The sequence below is a fragment of the Tachypleus tridentatus genome, chromosome 10 (genome assembly GCF_004210375.1).
Source record: "Tachypleus tridentatus isolate NWPU-2018 chromosome 10, ASM421037v1, whole genome shotgun sequence".
NCBI lineage: Eukaryota > Metazoa > Arthropoda > Merostomata > Xiphosura > Limulidae > Tachypleus > Tachypleus tridentatus.
In genome coordinates, this window is record NC_134834.1 from 104,081,272 (window position 1) to 104,105,866 (window position 24,595).

Consider the following 24,595-nt stretch of genomic DNA (forward strand, 5'->3'; position numbering starts at 1 on the left):
TTTACTCGATGTTTTATATACTTCTTGATAAACATTGTACAATAAAGTATTGAGTCTTATTTGATTTTTCAAGATATATTTACCAGTGTTGTTGTTTTGAATTAAGCACAAAGCTACTCAATGAGCTATCTGTGCTCTGCCCACCACGGGTATCGAAAACCGGTTTTTAGCGTTGTAATTCCGCAGACATCCCGCCTAGCCACTGGGAGGTCATTTACCAGTGAATTGTTGTGTTATATCAAAAGTGTTTTTTGGTTACGTCATACATCTCCACTTTAGGGTTGGAATCTCTATGGATGTGCCCCTTGATCATGATTATATTTTAAACATAAATCTGTAAACACCACACATTCAGTGCGACATTGAAAAAGCGAGACATATTTGATCATTAACAAAATTAACCTAGAAAAATGATTATTTCATATAAAGTTTCACGAGTTTGAAAATTTATTTAACGGTATAAGTTTCTAACGTTTAGAGCAAAGTAACCAACGGGGTTACAATATTAAACTACCGTTAGCAAAGTAGAAAGCAAAGTAACCAAAGGGGTTACAATATTAAACTACCGTTAGCAAAGTAGAAAGCAAAGTAACCAACGGGGTTACAATATTAAAGAAACTGGTTACATGGAGCAAGTGTTTGACAAGATTAAATCGGTTCCTTTTTTTCGGAAACATGATGACAATTTTTATCTCTTCGTGTTTCTTCTAGAGATTGTAAGAGTTTACGTGTTTGGTGTAGATTGGTCAAATAGTGTGCGAGGAGTTAGCTGACAGACAAACATACAATTTTGCTTATATATATTACATGGAGGTCGAACCCCGTCATGATCTTCTTCATGCCAGCCTATATCACTATGTCAAATGCTGCTGATTTGATAGTTTTCCAAAATGAAGAATAAAATTAGATGGGAGTTTACCCTCTTATGTCATCTTGTATCACCGTGATTAGGTTGGGGCCTAACCCCCTTCATGACCTTCCTTATGTCATCCTGTATCAAGTTGTGCTAATTTGGTATTTTTCCGAAATTAGAAGGGGTCCAATCCCCCACTACGAATATTAACACCACCGTGTTACTTCTAGGCATCTCAAATGTAAAGTCACCATGCCAAGTTTTATGAAGACTGGTCAAATACTGTGCCAGGAGATAGCGGTCAAACATAACAACAGATTTCGCTGAAGGTGTTGTTTCTGTACAAAAGTAGCGACACGTAATATCTACAAGTTATCTAATGTGTCAGCGGTTCGGTGCTCAATTCCTTGTGTTAGACAAAGCGCAGGTAGATAGCTGTGTAGCTTTTACCTTGCGCAAAAACACAATGTAATACCTACAAGACACATTTGCACATGCACGGACAGCTTCTTACGGTTAACGACGTGTAATACGTTTGATTGCTACATATTAATATACGTATACCTATATGTAAAGCTCAATTTGTTACAATATACCGCCCTCTGGTAAAACACAGTCATGTTAAATAATTTTTATATTTCTAAGCTTAACGACTAACTATAGAAATTTAATGTGATAGTAATCCTATGTGATGTAGAAACAACTTAAATAATTCAGAAAGGTTTAAAGATATAGAAAGTAAGTAATGATGAAAAATTGGTGCGATACAAAAAAGACACGATATCCATCACTTCATGAGGCCCGGCATGGCCAGGTGGGTTAAGGGGTGCGACTCGTAATCCTAGGGTCGCGGGTTCGAATTCCTATCGCACCAAATATGCTCGCCCTTTCATCCGTGGGGGAGTTTTAATGTGACGGTCAATCGCATTATTTATTGGTAAAATAGTAGCCCAAGAGTTGGCGGTGGGTGGTGATGACTAGCAGCCTTCCCTCTAGTCTTACACTGCTAAATTAGGGACAGCTTGCGCAGATAGCCATCTTGTAGCTTTGCGCGAAATTCAAAAACAAAGCATCACTTCGCTAGTTTTGACTATTTAAGCCACTACCAAATACACTTAAAGAAGATTGAACTGAGCATCCATTTGTTTTAATCTAATATGAATTTCACTGCAATACACGGAGTTATTTGATATTTTTCCGTTGATAAGCATATTTCTATAGACATATATTGTACATTTTTTATCACATGTTACATGCCACAGTTAATCTCAGACTAGTCTCCGAAATACTATGTTAGGTACACTAAGTTTAAGATTTGAAATAACCGGAAATTTTAATTATAATTTAAAAATTAATTAAACGTTAATATATATCAAATTTATTATATTTGCCAACAAGATTGATACACACAATTTTCTTTCTTAATACAAATATATTTTAATATATAATCATAAAAAGGAAGCCATTTATAATAACGATTATTACTAGTAGTTATTACAATTGATGGTTTCTATACAACAGTTTTACAAGCTTATAAATTATACTGAGCCTTTCATCCGGTATGGAACTAAATATTTTGTCGACGATCTAGGCTCACAACAAGTAAATTAATTCTGAGTTGATATTGTTGCATCTCACTTAAGCAAGCAAGCTTGGTTGGCCTCAAAATGTTTATAAGCTGACTTTTTACTGACGAAAATGTTTAATGTCCTCGTAGAAACATTAAGTTAATTCATTGAAGTTAAACGTTTTGTTATGTTTGAAATCTATAAAGGTTTCTTGTGAACTTCTATAGTTTTCCGACTAATATGCATTAATCACAATTATGGCTTTCGAAACTTGTAGTGTACTGACTGTAGCTGACAAATGATAATCTATTACGATCTCTCGGGTAGCTTTTTATACCAATCACGCGAGATTCTCGAATGTTTAACAATGTTCGAAGACACGCTGGTATTTTCATAAACTACGTATTGTTGGATCTTGCTCTCGAGAATCTTCTATAAATTTAGAAAATAGGCGAGACTTGAGAAATACAGATCAAACAATATACATCACATTAATAAAAAAACTATACTGAAATAAGCATAGTCACTAAAATAAATCTACAACAGTAAATCTGTTACAGATAACATAAACTTAGTGTTTCACGTCCAAAACTACTTTCATTCTGAAGCTAGGAAAACGAAGAATGTTTTTTGAACTTTACTGCCATCCTTTATTGCTGTTATTTTGTTGTACTGTAATGGTAGAAACACCTTCAAGTTGTTGTTATAAAAGTATGATATAGTATAATTTCATATTAGAGAACGAATACTGGCTTTTGACAACCACAATCACCGAAAATTCACATATACAACTGTTTTTCATGATATCTCAAAATCACCATAAAATTCGTTACTCATGTAAAATTAGTTTGTAATTAAGCACAGAAGTCCGCAATGGGTTACCTGTGCTCTGCCAACCGCGAGTATTGAAACCTAATTTTTAGGGTTGCAAGTCTGCAGGCATACAGATGTGTCACTGGGTGTCCGTCAAATAAAGATATGTTTATGAGTCATATGGTAGTTTGAATAAAATGTTTTATGTTTGGATCATGTGTAATGTGAAACATGGATCATAATATTGAAAATCTTTTAGGTTTAAACTGTGATAGACTTAGCTTTTCTGATATATATATGATACAAATATATATCTAAAGATATACAAATTAAACCAGAAATTTAAAAGACTTAAAATATTTAATGTAGTTTCACACATACACATACTCTGTCACTTATGTCAGAAACTAAGCAATTTTTTATACATATACTTGGCGTATTAGTAATATATTTTCGGATATTACAGATATAAATAACGTAAAAATGTATTTAAAAACAGTAGCAGTAAAGAGAAGTTGACAGAGCATTAAAAAAACAAACAACAAACATCTACAAATGAAATATTCTGAATAATCTATATTTAAAACATCTCAAAACAAGTTTATCAGTTCCCCATTTTCTCCTGGGATTTCGAAGCATTTTAAAAGCATTCTAATTAAAGAGTTACAAGGTAACGTTCATTCCACAAAACAAAATTGTTAATCATTTACAAACGCTCAAAAAAACCAAAAACAACTAGATATAATGATGAGATTCACTAAATTAGTCGTAGTTGCAATAAAACGTACAAGGTGTTCCAGAAATCTGGACTCACAGGAAAAAAGAATATATACTATTAATTCTTAATTTATTTATTATTCAAACTGTGAGCCATTAACAGTCATAAATATAACAGTCTTGGTGTACTGTGCCATCAGAGTATTTTCCTTCCCGAAGTATGTACAAGTGAAATTAGGACTGTATTTGTTTACTTTAAGTATATGATACCTGTTTTCCCTACGGATCTAGACTTCTGGGTCATCCTGTACATAGGATAAACAGTAAGTAAAGTAAAAACTAGGTGTAAAAGAACACCAGTATGTTATATAACACCATTTCCGTTTCCAGAAATGTTGTGGTAATTATGATCGGAATATTTTAAAAATCATAATAAATTCTCAAATAAACATAGAAAGGAGCTTAAGTGATAGTATTTGTACAATCCGTATATATAAATAGAGAAAACGGAACAATTAAGAAGGCCTATTAGAATAAATAACCCCTCATTTACAGTTTACTTTCCACCTCTTGTTTTAAAAACAAACTCGATCATCAACGGTTATAGCTGTAATAGCTGTTAAGACTGTAGATACCAGCCCTAGTGATGGTAACTGTATTACCAAAACTAGTAGCGGTAAATAATCATAAACATTTTAACTTTCATTTTGCCAAAAACATGTCGGTTTTGCGGTGTTGTTATTTTCCTACTCGTATACCAACCTAAGCCTAAGCTTATTTCATGGCTTTAAGTGATGAGCCAGTGATTAAAGTCGTGCCACCAGTTTGAGCACCACCTAGTAGCCCTTGAATAAGTGAAAAGAAAAAATATATATAATTATATATCTTTTTTACTGATTAATAACGATAACTTCCTCTTTTCGTTATCAAAAAGTATTCTACTCTTGTATGATAATTGTATCTAATTTTGTTTAATGCATTTATTTTCAAAGCATAATGGGTAATAACCCCTGGGTCAAAATCTGAATGCCAGGTTTTTAGTTTATCTGTGTATTGCTTGGACAAATTAACAAACTTCTGTTAGGTATAAAGTTTTTTGTGTTTTTTTTTCTAATTAAAATCATGTATTATTTACCTAAACTTATTGATAAGTCAGCTATATAAGAAAATATCTTGGTTGGGATTTCCTCAGGGCTGCATTTACTAATAGGTGGAGTAAGTAGCTGTCTTAGTCGATAAATTCAAGAAACACCGAACCAAAGGAGTAAAAAAAAATTCAATGTGTTATATTTTCAGTCAATCTTGTTATGCGGAGACATTACGACCCTCCGCACCAGTGATTGATCACGCGATTAATAATGTAACAAAAACTTCATTTCTGGTGTGATTACATAAAGATTGGGGTCTAAAATACATATCCATCTAGTCTAGCACTATACCTTAATACGGCTCTGGATCACAAAGGATCACATTTTTAATAGCATGTTTTCAGTGCATTTTCAGCTCAGTTTAAGAGCTGTTTGATTTTTTCTACTACCTTTACATGTAGACCATTCCATAAACTGATAAATTTTGTGAAAATTAAAAGTTCTGTCTTATATTACTTCTTCTAAGTGGATACCTTCATACTTGTTTATATCTTTTTATTCGTTTGTTTGCTGAGTTTTTTGCAAATAAATTCAAGGGCTATAAGCACTAGCTGTCCTTGATTTTCAAATAATAGATTAAACAGAACACACTTAGTCAACACCAGATACATCACCCATCGCCGAGTCTTTGGTTAATCTTTATCAACCAATGGTAGGATCAAGCGTGGTGTTATAAACGCCATCATAGCTGAAAAGGCGAGCATTTTCGGTAACGAGGTTCAATCTCAAAAGTAGCAACTTGTAAGCCCAATATCTTAACCATCAGGCTGTGCCAAGACGAACATTTTCGAATAATGTGGTATACTTTTTTTTTTTCTTTCTGGGAATATTATATATATATCTTTAGTGTAACTTTCAAATAAGAAAACAATCTTAAAGTTTATTAAATGCTAAAGATAATATATTTGATTTGATTATAATTAATGTTGGAAGTTAATGTTTTAATTTTATCACAATAAATAATTAATTTACGGGAAAAGATGACGCATTATTATTCCAAGGTAACATTTTGATTGCATCTCACACACACACACACACAAAAAAAAAAAAAAAAAAGAGGGAGGGAATTGCAATAAAAGACGTCGCTAATAGTTTCAAAAATGGTGAAATGGCAGGCCATGGACATAGTCATGGAGGATGCGATAGTTCAGGTACTCAGCTGCCTCCCGATCAAGGAATACATTACAGTTTATACACAAAAATCGACAAAGCCAATGTTGAATGCTTAAATGAAGCAGTAGAAGGCTCGGGAAAAGAGGTTTTTAAGCCATGGGAAGAACGTCTTAACTACGATAAGGTAAACACATTAACTTCTACAATTCGAATATTATTAATAATACTACTGTTTATTACGGTAGTTTAAAATAGACCTCGCCATAAAACTTATGGTTGAAACGTAGTTTTGTTTTCCTTTCCTTAGACAGGTTGTTGTAGTCCCTTAAAATTTTCAAATGTTAAGTTTCTGTAGAAATCGCACACTGTTTTGAGGAAGTAAATTATAGTTTATTTATATGTAGAATTATTTGTGTATTAATACTGCAACTGTGTGATCTTTCTTTTAGTTTCAATACTCAACACCTAAGTTGCTTGAAATTTAGTTTGATTTAGATCATTGTGTAACTAGTTTTCTTCAAGCCTTTTAATTTCCATATGTACTTTACAATGTTCATTTTGTTTTTTACAAAATGTATGAAACATAATTGTTTTAGAAAAAAATTAATAAAGCTTTGTAGTAGCATTTATTTATTAAAATGCATGATTTTGGAGGTAATAAATAACTTGTTATTGAGATCATTGGAAACATTAATATTATGTGATGTGTTTAATGATGTGCTCATCTTTAATTCAGGTTTTTTACAAAACTGTAGGAAATATTGTTGGTTAAAACAGAAATTAAAAAATCTAAAGTCTTTCAATTGATATGTTAAACAGCAGTTGGATAACATAAAAACTGAATTTGTTTGTATGTTAAAGGTATAGAAAACATTAAAATTGGGGTTGGGCCTTAGAATCTGATTGCAACAAATTTCTTGAACACTGGTATTGCTCAGTTTCTACTGTCCTGTGGAAAATACAGGAGATGAGCTGAATTGTGTGGATGTTATTCTTTGAATGGTAGTACTGGCACTAGAACAAAAGTAAGGCTTTGTCTATGCACTTGAACAGGAGTGAAGAAAAGAACCACACTGAAGAAATATAACTTTTTAAAGTGTGTACTAGGAAGTTCCTCAGTGACCTATTGCTGTTAATTTCCTCCGAGTAAAGACGTACCTAACCTTGTACTAAACAAAGTTGGACCTACATTTCCATTATAATTTGTACCTCACTACATTATTTATTCTGCAGATTGATTTACAAAATTTATGTAGGATTTCGTTTACTAAAAGAATCTATCGCCATCTTTAATTCGTCATATGATTTAAAGTTTTCTCCCTGTAATTCTAATTGACTTTTCCCTTCATTTTGTTGTAGGCTTACATGTGTGCATACATGTATACTTTATTATACAAAATGTGTCTGATTTATGATGGAGTTCTTAAAAAAAAAAAAAAAAAAGTACCATACTAACAATTGCAGTGAGGTTGACCCTTTTGGTGAGTTGATAGTGTGCTTATTCGTTGTGTGAAACTGTTTGGCATCAAAACATGAGCACTTTGTTATTTGAATTATTCCTGGTGCATATTGTATTTAAAATTTACTGTTACACATTCACACTAAAAGCATTTCTTGGCTTTTAATATTTGAATATGACAGTATTTTTTTTTTTTATTTCATATTATAGTTTGTGGATAGTGATGTTGATGAAGAACTCCTATTTAATATTCCGTAAGTACTTCTACATTGTTTATATGGCTTTTGGAAAGTTTGTCTATTTTAGAGCAAAGTTACAAGAAATGAAACTCCTGATTTTAGTATAGACTTGCTAGTGTTGCAGAGAGAATACTGTTTGATTTTGAAGTAATTTTATAGTATTTCAACATCTATTTGATTAATTTAGTATTCTTACCAAATCTATGATGTTTACACACTTAACATTTGTTCTGTCGTTTACTTATCAAGAAAAACTTTTACTATACGTAAATAAACAGCTTAGTTTTGATGTCGTAGGATAATGTAGAGGTGACCAAATAATGTTGGTTGTTTATTGAAATTATTTGAAATAGTTCTTTATTATATTATAAGAAGTAATGATTTACTTTTTTGTTTTAGTTTTACAGGAAGTGTCAAATTAAAAGGAATTATATTAATTGGGGGTGAAGAACAGAGTCATCCATCAAAAATGAGACTGTAAGCCCTTAGCATAGTTTTTCTTATAGTATCAGTTACTCCTATTTATAGATTGCAAAAAAAATAAAACTTAAAATTTAAATGTGTAAATTAGTTGGTTTTTAATTGATCAGTTATTTTAAGTATAGATTGTTTTTATTCTTGGATGCCTTTTTTGTTTTCAAGACAACTGTATATAAAGTAATTGTTCATAAACTTGTAGGTTTAATTATTTTCTTTTTTAGGTTTAAAAATCGCCCTCACTTATCATTTGATAATGTTTCAAGTGAAGCACATCAGGAATTTGAATTGCACCCAGATCCATCGGGGACCATTGAATATTCTACAAAGTATGATATTTGCTTTACTAAAACCAGTTTATGTATTGATTGGACAGATTGACAGACATCTGTTGAATTTAAGTTTTAAAATAAACTATTGTGATATATTTATTTAAAACTATTGATAATACAAACACTCTTCAAGATAATATAGATAAATGCTGTAGACCTCAAATTAGTTTCTAAAACAGTTTGTATCATCTGTACATGCACTGTTTCTTTCTAAATATATATATTTTTGCTAGCACTATCACTTTTATGGCTTAATTATTTTGTATCAAGAGATCTTATTTTGCATATTATATACATTATTCTAATAATAACCACTTTGTTTTTTTTAATAGTAATTGTAACATTAACTGAAATGTATTTTTATTTTTCTGTAATGTTTATCATATTTGTGTATTGTAATATTAACTGACATTTTTACCTGACTGACTCTTCATATTCTAATTTTAAATTAATTTAATGTTCTTAAAATTTTTTTTTTTTTTTTGTTTTAGAATTGTCAAATTTTCTGGTGTACAACATCTTTCTTTACATTTCCCAACAAACTTTGGTGCTGAGAATACAAGAATTTATTATATTGGTTTACTAGGCGAATACTCTGAGGTAAGAATTCATGTTATGTAAACTTCATATTTAAATTTTTTTTTTTTTTTAATGGGAACCACTTTCACCTAAACCATTATCATATATATAAATAAAATGTCCTGTTCCAGAGTAAAGTGAGAATTCTATAATTGGTTCGAAATTATAGACAGTTCATGTTCAAATATCCACATAACTTCCATAGTTATCTCATCTCATTTCATTTAACACTGCTTCATTTTGAAAATTTTATGTTTAAATAGTCTAAACTTTCACTTGCCTCTTTTTTATGTATCTCATGAGTGACTTTTGTCCTGAATTTTGTTGACTGTTTTCACCCATATTACTACTTTATCAATAGATTTAGTGCATGGCTTAACCTCATGATGCTATGTGCACTTTCTTTTGGTCTGTTATTGCACTTGTTTTTTCCTGTTTTAATCTTTTTTTTTTTTTGTATAGAACTTGTATCATTTGTTATCATGTTTTTGGTATTTCAGTTTTTGTGTTGTATTTGTTTAAGACATTTTATGATATGAATTTTTCACTGTTCTTTGTTTGGCACTGGAGGTTGTACCTATGTTCATTTTGTTTTGTGTAATTGTTTCTATTATATGCTTTCTCTTTAACTGTTTGTTTAGTTACTAAAGTAATTATTACTTCTAGTGATTCTCTACTTTCTTTTTATTTTTTTTAAACATTATATTTTTTATAATAACTTTATTTACTATATTTTGATTGCATTAAAGTTTTACAGAAATGCAAGTCTGTTTTTTACTGAATGTAATAATTTTACATTATTTTAAGTACAGGGGAATGCAAAACAATTTTATTGTAAATGTACTTTCTGTTCTCAGCAACAGTAATAATATATGAATAAGTAGGCAGTGTCACTACTTTTCTTCATTAATTTGTAAGTAATGTATTTATATGGTAGCTACTCGTCTTCTGTGATTTGAAGTGTATAACTAACACAAATATAATTGCAGCTACCTTAAGATTAAGTGAAATGTACTAGCCAGTGATGTAAGTTTCCTGATTTCTTCTGTATTTCTCAATAGTTTTTGGTTTTTTTTATCTCTCCTTTTAACCATGTACGTCCACAGCCATCCAAACTGTATACGAGGTCTGTTCAAAAAATACACGGACTGACATCATAAAACAAAATGTACTTTATTTAGTAGTACTCTCCTCCCCAACGCACACTTATCCCAATGGTGTTTCCACTTGTTGAAACAATCCTGGTACGCTTCTTTTGTAATGTCCTCCAGCTCCTTTGTCGCATTTGCCTTAATCTCGGGAATAGTCTCAAATCTTCTTCCTTTCAAGGGTCTTTTGAGTTTGGGGAACAAGAAAAAATCGCAAGGTGAGTAGAGGGGGTGGGGAAGAACAGTGATTGAGTGTTTGGCCAAAAACTCGCGAGTTCTGAGGGCTGAATTTTGCAGCAACAAGGTGCATCTTCAATTTTTCGGTCAAAATCTCTTAACAAGATCCAACTGATATCCCACACTCTTCAGCAAGCTTCCTGACAGTCGGACATTGATTTGCCCGCACCAGGGTGTTGATTTTGTCGACGTGTGGGTCGTCAGTTGACGTGGAAGGACGTCCAGGACGCTCATCATCTTCAATGGACTGTCGACCATCCTTAAAACGTTCATGCCACTTGAAACGTACCATACGCTTCATAGCAACATCACCATAAGCCGTGTTAAGCATAGCAAAAGTTTCAGTCGCAGATGTTCCAAGTTTAACACAAAATTTCACAGCAAGTCATTGCTCCTTCAGGTCATTCGTTGTGAATCTGCCAAACAAAAAATCTCGCTTCACTTAAAACGCGTAGCTAATACACAAATGAAGATATATCTGCAATTGGGAAATGGCGTTGTGATCGGCTGATCTGTACGAACCTAGCGACACCAACGGGATTCCCCTGCAACCAACTGGAGCCGCGCAATTCAAACTATCCGCATATTTTTTTTTGAACAGCCCTCATATTGGAGTTCCAGAAGTAAAATGTCTTATAATATGTATACACTTCAGTTATTCAATTATAGCACAAATTTTAAAATCTTAGGAAGTATTTGTTGTTTGTTAGGGGACAATGATTAATTTTACAAGATGCAATGAAACTTGGGAAAAGAAACTTCATTTTTTTAGATAGTTTATAACTGTGCATGAAGTCAGTTTTCCCTTGTGTATGAACTTTTTACTAAGTAAGATTTGGTAATTATAACATTAGTTTGTGATCCTAATATCAATGTCTTTCCTTACTTAATGTACTAAATTTGTTTTTTGTGAAGTTTGGCTTACTGAATTTTGTTGATTTTCAAAAATATTATGTAAATTGAATTGCATATACTTAAACTAACTTTTGATTAATTAAGTTTCATATAAAATATCTTTAAACTTCTGGTTTTTCTTTTTGTTTTTAAATTTTATTAAGATTTAAGCCTTTTTGTAGGTGAAAATCAAATGTGCAATATATTTAGACTTAGTATTTAGTTTTTTGACAGATTTTAGACTGGGATTTTTTTTTTTTTTCTGGGGACTGCTTATCAGACACTTCATTGTTCCTACTTTGTATTTTCTCTGCATGATTAGTTACATTATTCTTAACATTGTTATACTACTAGGTGTCAAATTTTTGGTAAGGCATATTTTGTCTCTGTACACTCATTCCTAGAGTAGTTCATTAGCATTTCTTTAAAAAAAAAATGGATCTTTTCCCATGTATTAGCCATGTGTACAGGGTTTGCATAGGTCTTTTAAACAGTGACAAAAAATTAGTTCTAAAATTTGTTTTACTGATGGAAATTGTAAAAGTCCAAGTTATCTTGTCATTTCTAATAGTTCAGTTTTAATAAAACTCCTGACATAATTGCTTTATTAAAAAAATTTTAACACATAAAAGTTGTCTATTAAAATTGGGTTTCTTTTAGTTTGTTGGCTACTGCAAATCTTGTCTCTTGTGACTTAATTGTTGTGATATCCTTTAGTGGGCCCATTTGATGCATGAAAATACTGTTATGTAAGTGAAACTTAATATTTGAGACCTAGGCACAAGTTTACTATGTGTCCACTAAAATATCTTGGAATTTACTCTTGTAAGGTTTATAGAAATCTTTGTTTTAGAACTATTGTAAGACTAAGATAGACATATAATGATTGTACCTCCTAAGTACTTTTCTGCTAAACAGAACTTTGTTACAAAACTTGTTGTGACTATCACATTTAGAACTAATGGTCTAAAGAAAACTAAAATAACCATTAAATAATAGTTCTACTATATGAATCAAATAATAACTTATGTTAAACAATCCTTGTATATCCAACACTTTGTCTCATATTAAAGTTTGGGAAAAATAGTAGTATAGAAGTGGTTTTATTAGACCAGTTTTTGTTAAGATGATATTTGAATAGCACAAAGAATTGTCTTATTGCTTATGTCATAACAGGATTTTCCTGTTGACTGCAACTTTCCCCAACCTTTCATATTTCTTCTGTCTGTCTATCTAATCAAGGACACAAACAGAAATATACATTTGTGAAATAGCTATACTGCTTTTCCCATCAATAATGAATTTGTTAACCATAGTTTTGTCTTTATCTGAGACTCAAAATATCAGATGTATCCCACAATACACTGTTAGGATCTTGTAACATCACATGAGGACAATCTGTATGTACCAATGTGCTTCTTTCAACAGTCAACTAGTTACATGTCTACTACTCCCAGAGTAGTATGCATAACAGGTGTCCAAGGTTAGATTTCTCACATTTCATTTCATTTCCTTTAAATGACTTTTTTTTTAGAATTAAAAATAAAATTTAAAGTGCCCAGTTGTTGTTAAACTTGCACTTTTCCTCCTGTTCATTTGTTTTTTGAAACTGTGGTGTGTGTGTGTGTGTGCATGTGTAAATGTGGATTATGTGCTTGTAACTATGGGTGGAAAGGTTTTTTCATGACTTTGGTGTTTTAATGAGTTTGTTCTTCAGTTACGTTTTTAAAGAAGCAATTTAACTAAAATTGCTTATTTAGGGCCAAGTGGGAACATTGGTTTCTTTTTAATTTTTAAATGTGTGTGTGTGTGTGTAATGAACTAATTATCAATACATCAGGGTATTTAAGTGAGGGTTTAAAGTAATGAGTGGATGTGTAACTGCTAAACTAAACAATTGTATGTACAATAAACTTGTTGTTTGACTGTTCTGTACAATCTTAACAATTGCACAAGTTGCATAATTGATTTTATTACCTCAACGTAAACTGTTGTTCAAACCAGTTATGTACTTACTTATAGAATACAAAATATTGGACAGGCAGTAGCACCACAGTAGGGATGGCTCAGATTATTCACCAGAATGGTATTTTAAATATCTTTTTAATAGGTCATCAGAACATTACAATACTATAGAATGTTTCCTTTCATAACAATGTGTTGGTAATGACTGAGTCACCAGTACTGTGAATATCGGTAAATATCGTATTAAAAAAATTTTACTACTGTATTTTATTCTTATTACATAACTCAAAAATCAAAACAATGTCAATCAGTTTTACTGAGGTGACAATTTCAGAGTATCTGCTTTTATAAGTATTATTAACTAGTAGTGTTTTATTGTGTATTTATTTTGAAAGAATATATTAATTCTAGTGTAAATGTTGTTATTACCCCCTTAAAGTTAGCTTTCTTGCAGAAAGGTGGTGCTCTTTTTTTTTTAAAAAAAAAACAACTTAAGTACAGAATGAAACAAATTTTTACCCAATAATAGATAAACAAAAAAATATATATTACAGTTGGTACCTCATATTTAGAACTTTCTTACAAACACAGCCTTTCTATGTCTGAAACACTGCATTAAAGTAAGGAAAAACTTTTCAAAAAGGAAGTAAATGTGGGGATGACTAACAATCCTTCAAAAACGGTGATAATAAGACGGCAGGGATGGCATTTGCATATTCCCCACGTAAAAGCACAGGTATGATTAATCTAGTAACATGTATATTATATATGTAAAAATGGCTCATTTGTGTTGAGAAAATGTTTTACGGAGAGGAGTGAACAACGTTTGACCTTCAGTCATCCTGAACCTGATGATGACCGAAGAAGGTCGAAACGTTGTTCACTCTTCTTTGTAAAACATTTTCTCAACCCAAACGAGCCGTTTTTGCATATTTCTCTACAAGTGGGTTTTCTTTGTCACTGATCACTAACATGTATGTTAACTATTCAATCACGGTTCACTTACATTTATTCTACTTTTTATCTGTTAACATTCTACTACACTGTGCTACTGTGTATAAATGAAGTATGTCACTCCTTTTTATCTTGTCATTCCCATCTTTTATTCACTTTTCAAAAGTTTTTCTTTGCTTATAGTATTGTTTAAATATGCAACAAATAATTTTCCAAATAAGTGTGTAATCATACTCTGCTTTATAACTAAACTTGAAGTATAAATTCACATGAATCTAACATAGTTCATTCAGATGAACTCTCAATTTCTGTTATGGTTTACGTGTGCATCCTTTCTGTGAAAGTTGTTCTCGGGAAAACTTGTTGCAGACTGGTAAGAACTGGTTAATACAGATGTTTTGTAGTCTGTAATTGTCCCCTCACTTCCTGTTCTGATTTACCACTACCTAACACTTGTTGTATGTAGATTATCAAATTTTGTATCTGTCAATCATGTCTTGTAAAAGACCAGCTGCTCAGATTGGGAGGTTTTGAATAAGAGTACATGAATCATTCATTAAATTTCCGATTGTGAATATTTATTATGTGATGGATTATCCTACTTGCGAATGTCCAAATCAATGTGGCTTCATCATTATGTAGTGTTCCTGCAGACAGAAGCATTAAATTCAAGATACTAACTTGAATGTCACTTCAGTTAATGTTTAACTAATTTTATTTTTTTATAATTACTTGGAATTTAAAAAAAAACTAGTTGACACCTAAGCTTTGGACTAATTATGATTTTTTTGTTTTTTACCTCCTTGGTAATGAGTTTTAAAAAGTAGTAATTTCTATTACAGCAGTCTGTTAACTCTGTATATCTGCATTGTTTTTCAGCTGCCTCGACAGGAGCTGACACTGTTCTGTTATGAATCGGCCCCCAACCCAGCTGATCACAAGATCGACTCTATTCATTCTGTGATGCACGAGATTCACTGATCTTTTGGCTTTTGTTTTTTTTTTTCCCAAGTATTTATTTCATCTGTGTTTAAACAATTTTTATATCACATTCTGCCTTAGATTAAAAACAGTTTGGTTTTTGTTCGTTTTTTTTTTTTTTTCAATAAATATGTTATGTTTTAAATACACTAGCTTCTCATTGATATTTTGTTCACAAAAGTATGTAGAGAAACTATATTCTCATTCTCTTGGTAGAGATCCTCATTTTCTAGAGTGCAAATATTCTAGAATAGTTTCATTTAATTCTTCTCCCTACAGAGATAAGTAATGTTCATATTAGATTAATTACAATTTCTTGTATTCCATTCATTATGCAGCTATTCAAAATACTTTCTCCAACAAATTTTAATACCAATACCATAACTATCTTGTACAAATCTTAGACTAGTCATCTTGACAAATTTACCATAGTCTTCCCTACAGTAAATTTTGACTTGTTTTTCTAGTCTTTCTCACTGTATGCTGTACACTAGACATGTGCTTTTGGGTTTGTTTGTTTTTTCCAGTCTTTTTTCCACTGCAGAGGTGTGCCTTAAGTATTTGGCACCTGGGATGGATTCTTCCTTTAGCATCCTTCCAATAATTAATTTTAAAATTTAAATATGTGGAAAAATATATCTACAAATACATTTTTAAACAGTACAGTTCTGTCATAAGCAAATTTGAAATGAGAAGAATCAAAGACATTAGAAATTTGTCGAACTGAAAATACTGCATTTTATTTTATACAAAAAAACCTAGGGAATCCAGTCTCAACACTTGGCCAATTCTTCAGAAGTAAATGGAACAGATTCAGTCTCTACTTTTGAGCTTTAATTTCTACAAATCGATCATTAAAATTCACTTTTTTGCATATTCTTGTTCTACTGAAAGTAAAGCCAAATTTATCAATCTTGTCTGATGAAGGGGGGGAGGGTCAGGTAAAAGAAATTCTTCATAAATTTTGATTTGTAAAACTTCTTTCACCAGAAGCAATCCACCCACAGTAAAGAAGAATCTCTAACACAGTGATAAGCTTGGCAGAGGTTCACAAAAATCCCATTTCACAATAAACTCCAGAAACTGCAATTCTATTTCTTTACCTCTTCAATACTGATTTTGGCAGCTTCCAAACTTCTGAATTTGTTGAATCTTCACACTGATATCTTCATCAGAGAATTTATCAAAACTTTTAGTGAAATTTGGAATACACTTCTGAGGTTCTTCTGTTGCAATAGTCAGTGTTTTGGCTGAATAATAGCGAAGATTGGCAAAATTTGATCTGTTGGCTTAGAACGAATCTCCAATTCTTGATGAAAGCAATCAAGACATTTAAATAAAACCCTTTTTCACTTCCTCTGGCTTTTTGAGACCAGTATCCTTTGCCATCTCTTCTGGCATTCTTTACTGGTTCTTAACACTCCATTGCAATATCAATTTCATCACACTTTGTAGTTGCATAATGAATGGCCCTCCACAATTTCATTGTGTTTATCTTCAAGAAACAGTTTTAAAGCTTAGAGCTTCAGAATGCATGTTTCAAGGCTGATTCCAAATGTTTGCAAATACTTGTGTGAGATTAATTTCTTCTTGGACTTTCATATTAGAAAGAAACGTAACTCGAAAGAAATTTGATACAGGAGACAACAAAATCTGAGCTTGATCCTCTTGTGTCCACAATTTCTTCAGGATTGCACAGTACTTAAAGACTTGAGGTCGGCTTTTCGAAATCTGCTTTTGTTGGGTTCAGCATCGTAATGACTCCATCTTGTCTGAGAAAGCCTTTTGACTGTCATGTCTCCATTCATCACCATTTCCCATTGAGGGAGTGAGACTGAAAAGAAGGAACAGACCACATCCAAGGTTAAAAAAGAAAAAAAAGTTGCACCTGAATAAATGCTTCCAAATGAGTGCACTCTGCAAAGGTTCAGAGAATGATTTATATGAGGCACAAACAAAGCCTTGGGATTAATCTTTCTGATCTTTGACTGAACACCACCATGAATCCCAGCCACAGTTGCAGCATTGTCATGTCCTTGACCATGGCACAGGTTAATATTCAGTCTATCTCTCTCTCCAGATGTCCATGTAGTTGCATCATAAAAACTTTGTCATATGCATCCTCATTACATTAGTAGATATGGTTTTAGGATAAAAGCATGACTTTGTGTCTTTTTTTACTGATTACCAGTTGTCACGGGGATCACCCTTCATAAATAAGAGTTTTTACAACATCATGACAATGCATTTATAAACACTTGAACATCATTGTGATAATTATCACATTGTCAAAAGTTACTGGATAATGGTATAATTATTGTGATATTGTTGTAATCACCAGCACTTTCTGCTTTATCATAATATTTAATAAAATGTACTTCATATATGTGGAGTCAGTGTCAAGTAACAGTAAACAAAAGTTTGTATGTCAGTTGCAGCCAGCTGGCTATGCTTAACAAATTGACGACCAAAACGTCAACAAACGTTTTTCTTTTGATGTAAATTTTATCAAATATTCAATATTTTATTATGAATAAAAAAGAATTAATAGTGGAAATTAACAATAGGTTGTTATAATACTTTGAACATTTTTTTTTTTCTTTCTTTGCTAACTTTTTCATTTGGTTTGAGAACTTGATCCTGATGGCACCCCACTCTCCTGGCTATTACCTGAGGTGGACTTCCCCCTTGCACCTCCCTTATTATGCCACTGCCCCACTGTATGCTGTACACCTTGACATTTTCTAGAGGTGTTTTCCATTGTACACAGATGTTGACCACCAAGATCTTGTTTGGGCAAGTTAAATGTATTAAACTTTGCCAAAGCTGCATCAGGGGTTTGAATTGGTGTGTGTGTGTGTGTGTGTGTGTGTATATATATATACACACACACACACACACACACATCTAATACAAATAGCCAGTAATTTTTGTAAGCAGACTTGTGACCTACTGTAAAGTACAGATGTTTGTTTTTTATTATCTTGTTAAGTGTGCTTAGCCTCAGTAAATGTCTCTTGGAATTGAAGAGTTCTTGTTTCTAACCATTCTTAATTTTTAGATGAGGACATTGTATATATTGTATAACATGAACTTTGAAAATTAATCATGAAGTTTAAAATGGATTCTTTTTGAAATATTTCTTTTTCAAAATCAAACTATCCAATTTTAACAAATAATAATATTTTTTAAAGATTTATAACCATTTTAAAAAACGAATGCTTGGCAACTTTGTTTTACAAAAAAGTATATAGGCATAGTTAAGACATTGGGAGGCTTGTTTTATTTAATAAGTAAAGTCAGAACAACGTAAATTCTACTCTTACGTCATTGGTAGAAATAAAGGTCACTTTATTTTGAACAATCTGTCCAATTTATTCAACCAATGTTTATTTAGTGCTTTCTTCATATAACTCTAACTTTTAAGAGATAACTCTTTTTTTTTTTTTTTTTTTTTACACACCCTGATTTAGAGCTCATAATTATAATTATAAAGGTTTAGTGATACAATACGAATATCGTCAAACCATGATACAATTCATATATTTACGAACTTTGGCAAACTTTCAATAAACTTTGCTTTTGCAGAGAAAGAAATCAGGAATTCTAAAAAAACTATTACTGCTAAAAATTAATCATTTAATAAACAAATATATGTATTGCATACTACACGTTGTCTTCTTTTATAAGAAACCTTACGTACAAATTAACGTAAATTAATAAAACAGGCAGATAACTTTTTTATATTTTACTTATCTGATCAGCTGTCATTCAGCTGATCAAATCTAAGAATTTTAAAAAGCATTGTAAAATATGAAATTCTTAAATAAGACAATATTATTAATTTGATGATAAATTACAAACAAGACTGTCAAACGCTGTAACAAACCGTTTGTAAAACCTGTAAATGGATACGTCATTTGTCGACTACTATTAATAACAGTATTATGACATGTGTATGCCTACTTACAACAGGGTGTTCATTTTTGGTGTTTTGATTCGTATTATTTTCCGTGTTATCTTCACGACTGTTGAATACTTTTAAGTTGGTCTGGTATTATGCAAAACGAATTACTTCAAGCTGGTGATACTAGAAAACATTGTATGCTGGATAGTAATACCTCGATTTATACTTCTAGTAGTTAAACCTGACAAAGAATATAGCTGGATAGTTATGCCTTTATTAGTATATACGTACCTATAGTAGCGACGCCTGACAAAGGGTATAGCTGGATGATTTTACCTCTATATTTACCTTCACTTTGTCCATAAAAAAAAAAAGAAAAAAAGTCCACCTTTCGAAAGCGCTCTGGCTCCAGTTTTATCGTATTTTATTAAAATTTCTCGGATCTACGTGTTTTTTCTCACATCATGAATGTGTTTTTATAAATTAAGCCTAATAATGGGAATGTGTCAGAAACATGCCTAATAAGACAAATGTTTGTTAGAAACTGTTAAAACGTTTTCAATATTGTTTTATTCAGTAATTTTTTATTCCACTTTTAGCAGTAACTTATATTTTAGAACTACTTTGTAAATGTATTCACATATTGTGAAACTTCGTTTTCACGTGTTACGTGTTATAATGTATTTCAGACGAAACTCCGATTTATTATGTTACGTATAACGATTTAAATTGCTAAAAATTTTGATTTAGAAGTTAACTGAGTTTTGGTATGTATCAAATTTATGATATTTACCAACTAGATTGATACACATAATTTTCTTTCTTAACACAAATAGATTTTAATATACAAACAGAAAAACAGTTTATTATAGGCTATTATTACGAATAGTTATTACAAATATTCGCTTAACCCAGCTAGTTGTCTTTCCTAGGATATCCTCACACCGCTTGCCCCTCGTTAGTACAGCGATAAGTCTACGGATTTACAACGCCAAAATCGGTGGTTCAATTTCCCTCGGTGGGTTCAGCAGATAGCCCGATGTGGTTTTTCTCTTAGAAGAACACACACAAAAACACACTTATAGCGCTTACAAGCTGATGTTTTACCGATGAAGATTTTAATGTCCTTGAAGAAATACTAACATCCAAATTCACTGAAGTTTGTTATTTTTAAAATCTGTAAACATTCATGGTCACATATCTGTAGTTTTCCAATCAGTGAGCGTTTATCACAAGTGTAGTTTCAGAGGCTTATAGTGTACTGACTTTAACAATAACAAATATTCTGTTACTGTGTGTGTTTTCTTATAGCAACGCCACATAAGGCTACCTGCTGTGTCCACTGAGGGGAATCGAACCCCCTGATGCTATTCTATTATCAAGTATTATTTTAATTTTGACATAAAATGTACATTAAACTTGTTTGTTTTTCTTGAATTTTCTACAAAGTTGCACGAGGGCTATCTGCGCTAATCGCTCTTAATTTAGCACTATAAGACTGGATTCCCGGCAGCTAATATTACCACCCACCAACGACTCTTGGGCTAGTCTTTTACCAATAAATAGTGGGATTGTTCCTACATTATAACGCCCTCAAGGCTGAAAGGGTAAGAAAGTTTGTTGTATCGGGGATTCAAACAAGCGACCCACAGATTGTCCATCGAGTGCCCTAACCATCTGGCCTACATATTAAAATAAAATAATAAAACAAAAAATAATTATTTAGTATTAACTTCTATTTAAAGAATATACGAGAACTTTCTTTTTAATTTTATTCGATGCTTCTGCGATGAAACCTCAGTTGTTGGTTTTATTAAACTTTCCTCTTCTAACCATTGATAGTTCGTAAATCTTAACAAAAGATTGTGAAAACTGATAAAACATTGGACCGCCCCCTACAAAGACGATGAATGGGCTAGTTCTACTGAAGAATATTGTTTGGAAATACTGAGAAAATTCCATTCACAAAAATCAGTATTTCTATTTTAAAATAATTAACTTTTATTTTATATTTTTATACATTCGTATTAGTGTGTGTGTGTATGCACGCATACTTGACTGTGTAACCGGATATTTTTAAACACTACTAAAGTATATGGTCAAGTGCTTAACGCACTCGACTCGTAATTTAAAGGTCGCAGATTCGAGTCCCGATCATCCTAGATATGCTTGCCCTTTCAGCCAAGGGGGCGTTATAGTGTGAGAGTTAATCACACTCTTTGTTAATAAATGAGTAGCCCAAGAATTTTTCATATGTGAATCAAAATTCCTTCGAAAGTAATACAGTAGCACTTCTTCGTTAAAAATCGGTTTTCGTGTGATATTCGTAGGCTCGACATATAAAATCACAGAGGTAGCTAAACATGAGCCGAATGAGACTACGATGACAAATTGAAGTGTTTATTATAGCTTTGATAAACCTAGACATACACACATGCATAATATATACATTTATATGTGCGTTAATTAATAACGAAGAGCAGGATAAAACAGATTAAACAACAATATAATTTCAATGTTGACCTTAATTTTTCCAAAGTTAGACCGCCTTAATAAATTACTTGTCGATTTACTTTTTAATTGTGATTTTGTAGGAGGCTTAATTTGACCAGAAGCTATTACCAACAGCGTTATTTTTATAGCAACAGCATCGCAAAATAAAAGAATCAGAGCTTAAAACTATGCAGACTATCTCTGCTCAGTTGTAAGTCTGAAGGCTTATAACTCTAAACACCGACTTTTTACACCTGTGGTAGGTGCAGCAAAGATAGCTTATTATATAGTCTTGTATGTAACAATAAATAATCTAACTTCTTTGACACTGTTTTCTTATTTGTTTTCATGTTTCAGTTGCTAGTAGTGCATCTGCGGGCTCATTTGAATATTATTATCGCACTTTGATCACTAGACTAGTTACTTGAGAGGTGGAGCTTACTATTCTTTACTGACCAGAGTAGTTACTTCAAAGGTGGAGCATACCATTCTTTACTGACTAGAGTAATTACTTGAGAGGTGGAGCATACCATTCTTTACTGACTAGAGTAGTTACTTCAGAGGTGGAGCATACCATTCTTCACTGACCAGAGTAGTTACTTCAGAAGTGGAGCATACCATTCTTTACTGACTAGAGTAGTTACTTCAGAAGTGGAGCATACCATTCTTTACTGACTAGAGTAATTACTTCAGAAGTGGAGCATACTTTTCTTTACTGACTAGAGTAATTACTTGAGAGGTGGAGCTTACCATTCTTAACTGACTAGAGTAGTTGTTTGAGAGGTGGAGTATACCATTATTTATCGAATATGCGAAGATCAAAGGGAAAACTGCACCAGGCAAGTTTGTGTGGAAATACCAAGTTTTAAAGATCGTTATGGGCGAGGAACAGCGAATACTTAATCTGCCGATATGTGGATCGTAATGTTGGAATTGGACGAGTTATATTACTGTTTGTTTGTGCATTGTACATCAGATACACATTGGGTTATCTCATGTGTCCACCGTAAGAAATCGAAACCAAGTTTTTAGCGTTGTAAGTCCGTAAGCTTACTGCTGACTGACTGGAGGACGTTATAACTCCAATAGTCACTTCTGCCATCAGTGATGGACTCTTTTGATTGGTTCCCATCCTCCTGGTCATAGCTCTAAATTAAAGACAGCCATACCCGAAACTTGAAACTTATGATTTGGTCCTGTATCCCATGTGTTGTGTAAGGTGCATGTTTTGTACCATTCACTAATTGAAATTTATCGAATATGCGAATAATTAAAGGAAAAACTGCATCAGAGAGGTGTGTATTGAAACACTAACTCGAGTTGTATCCACTGACATCTAAAGATAATTTTGTATGTGACAGGTAGCTTATCATTCACATTCTTCTGATTATATGCACTAATTATGTGAAGAAATTAATTTATGACCTTTAACCTGCAATGAAGGTCAAAGTGGACACATTCAAACTTCGTTTTCAGCGATTATTAAGGGTTGTACTACTCTCAGGTTTCAAAATCATGTTTGTAACGAAATGTAATTTTCTCTGAAAGGTTAATATGACGGAATCAGGAATGCGTTACATCATTGGTTTCCAAATCAAGAATAATTTAGGAAATAAAAGACAAAAGATTGCACGTGGCAGCAGGAGTGTCACGCGAATCTAGGTATGTTGGACTTAGGTTGTTGTTAGTTGATGAAAGTTTAGAAACCTCTGAATTATATATACATTAAACAGCAACAACAAAAGCTAGAAACAACTGTTTGTTACAGTGTGCTGTTACTTTACTCCTAAGATTATTGAAATGTGTTTTTTTTTCTTGACCCAGTGCAGCTTTATCTAAAAATTATTCAAGTATTTACATAATATATTGACCAGCATTCAAGAAAATATATACACCAACATTGTTAATGTTACTTTGAATCGGTTGGCTTGCCAAATTGAGAAAATGTTTAGTAACAATAGATAATTTTTGTTAACGAATCAACTGAACATAAATTATTCATATTTTAGACATTATTTAGTATCACGTGCCATATATCAGTATACTGATTTGTTTTCTTGTGATTCATAACTGGAGGCCTGACATGGCATGTTGGTCGTGGGTTCGAATTCCATCATCGAACATGAATGTCTTTTCAGCCGTAAGAGTGTTATAATGTGAAGATCAATCTTACTATGTTTCACATCAGTGAGTTGTGCTGTCTACCTTATGTTTCACATCAGTGAGTTGTGCTGTTTCTATGTGAGTTATAACAGGATTTTATCTCTTCGGTGAGGGATTGTATGTTAAATGCTAGCTATTATCACGTGTTTCACACCCGTATGTTCTATTTCCTTCTGAACTGTAACTGTATTGCACCACTTGAAGTAGGCCTGGCTTGGCCAGGTGGTTAAAGTATACGACTCATAATCCGAGGGTCGCGGTTTCGAATCCCAGCTACACCAAACATGCTCGACCTTACAGTGGTGGCGTTATAAAGTTACTGTTAATCCCACTTTTCATTGGTGAAAGACTAGCCCAAAAGTGTGCTAGCTTCCCTAATTTAGCAGTGTAAGACGAGAGGGAAGGCAGCTAGTCATCACCGCCAACTCTTGGGCTACTTCTTAACCAACGAATAGTGGGATTGACCGTCACATTATAACACACCCACGACTGAGACGGGGATTCCAACCAACGACCCTTAGATTAATAGTGCCTTAACCACCTGGCCATGCCGGT

General features: G+C 32.4%; 1 protein-coding gene across 2 annotated transcripts; it reads left to right on the plus strand.

Moving 5' to 3' along the window:
* Positions 1-6,126: 6,126 nt before the first annotated feature.
* LOC143230017 (PITH domain-containing protein 1) lies at positions 6,127-15,622 on the plus strand. 2 transcript variants are annotated; one of them, XM_076462961.1, is made up of 6 exons: positions 6,127-6,396; positions 7,882-7,925; positions 8,310-8,387; positions 8,612-8,716; positions 9,211-9,319; positions 15,376-15,622. In XM_076462961.1, exons 1-6 carry the CDS (start codon positions 6,208-6,210, stop codon positions 15,475-15,477), a joined length of 627 nt encoding a protein of 208 aa, XP_076319076.1. In that variant the 5' UTR covers positions 6,127-6,207; the 3' UTR covers positions 15,478-15,622. The 2 variants fall into 2 exon arrangements, with proteins under 2 accessions (XP_076319076.1, XP_076319077.1); XM_076462962.1 differs by lacking the exon at positions 8,310-8,387 and having other exon boundaries at positions 6,129-6,396.
* The last annotated feature ends 8,973 nt before the right edge of the window (positions 15,623-24,595 follow it).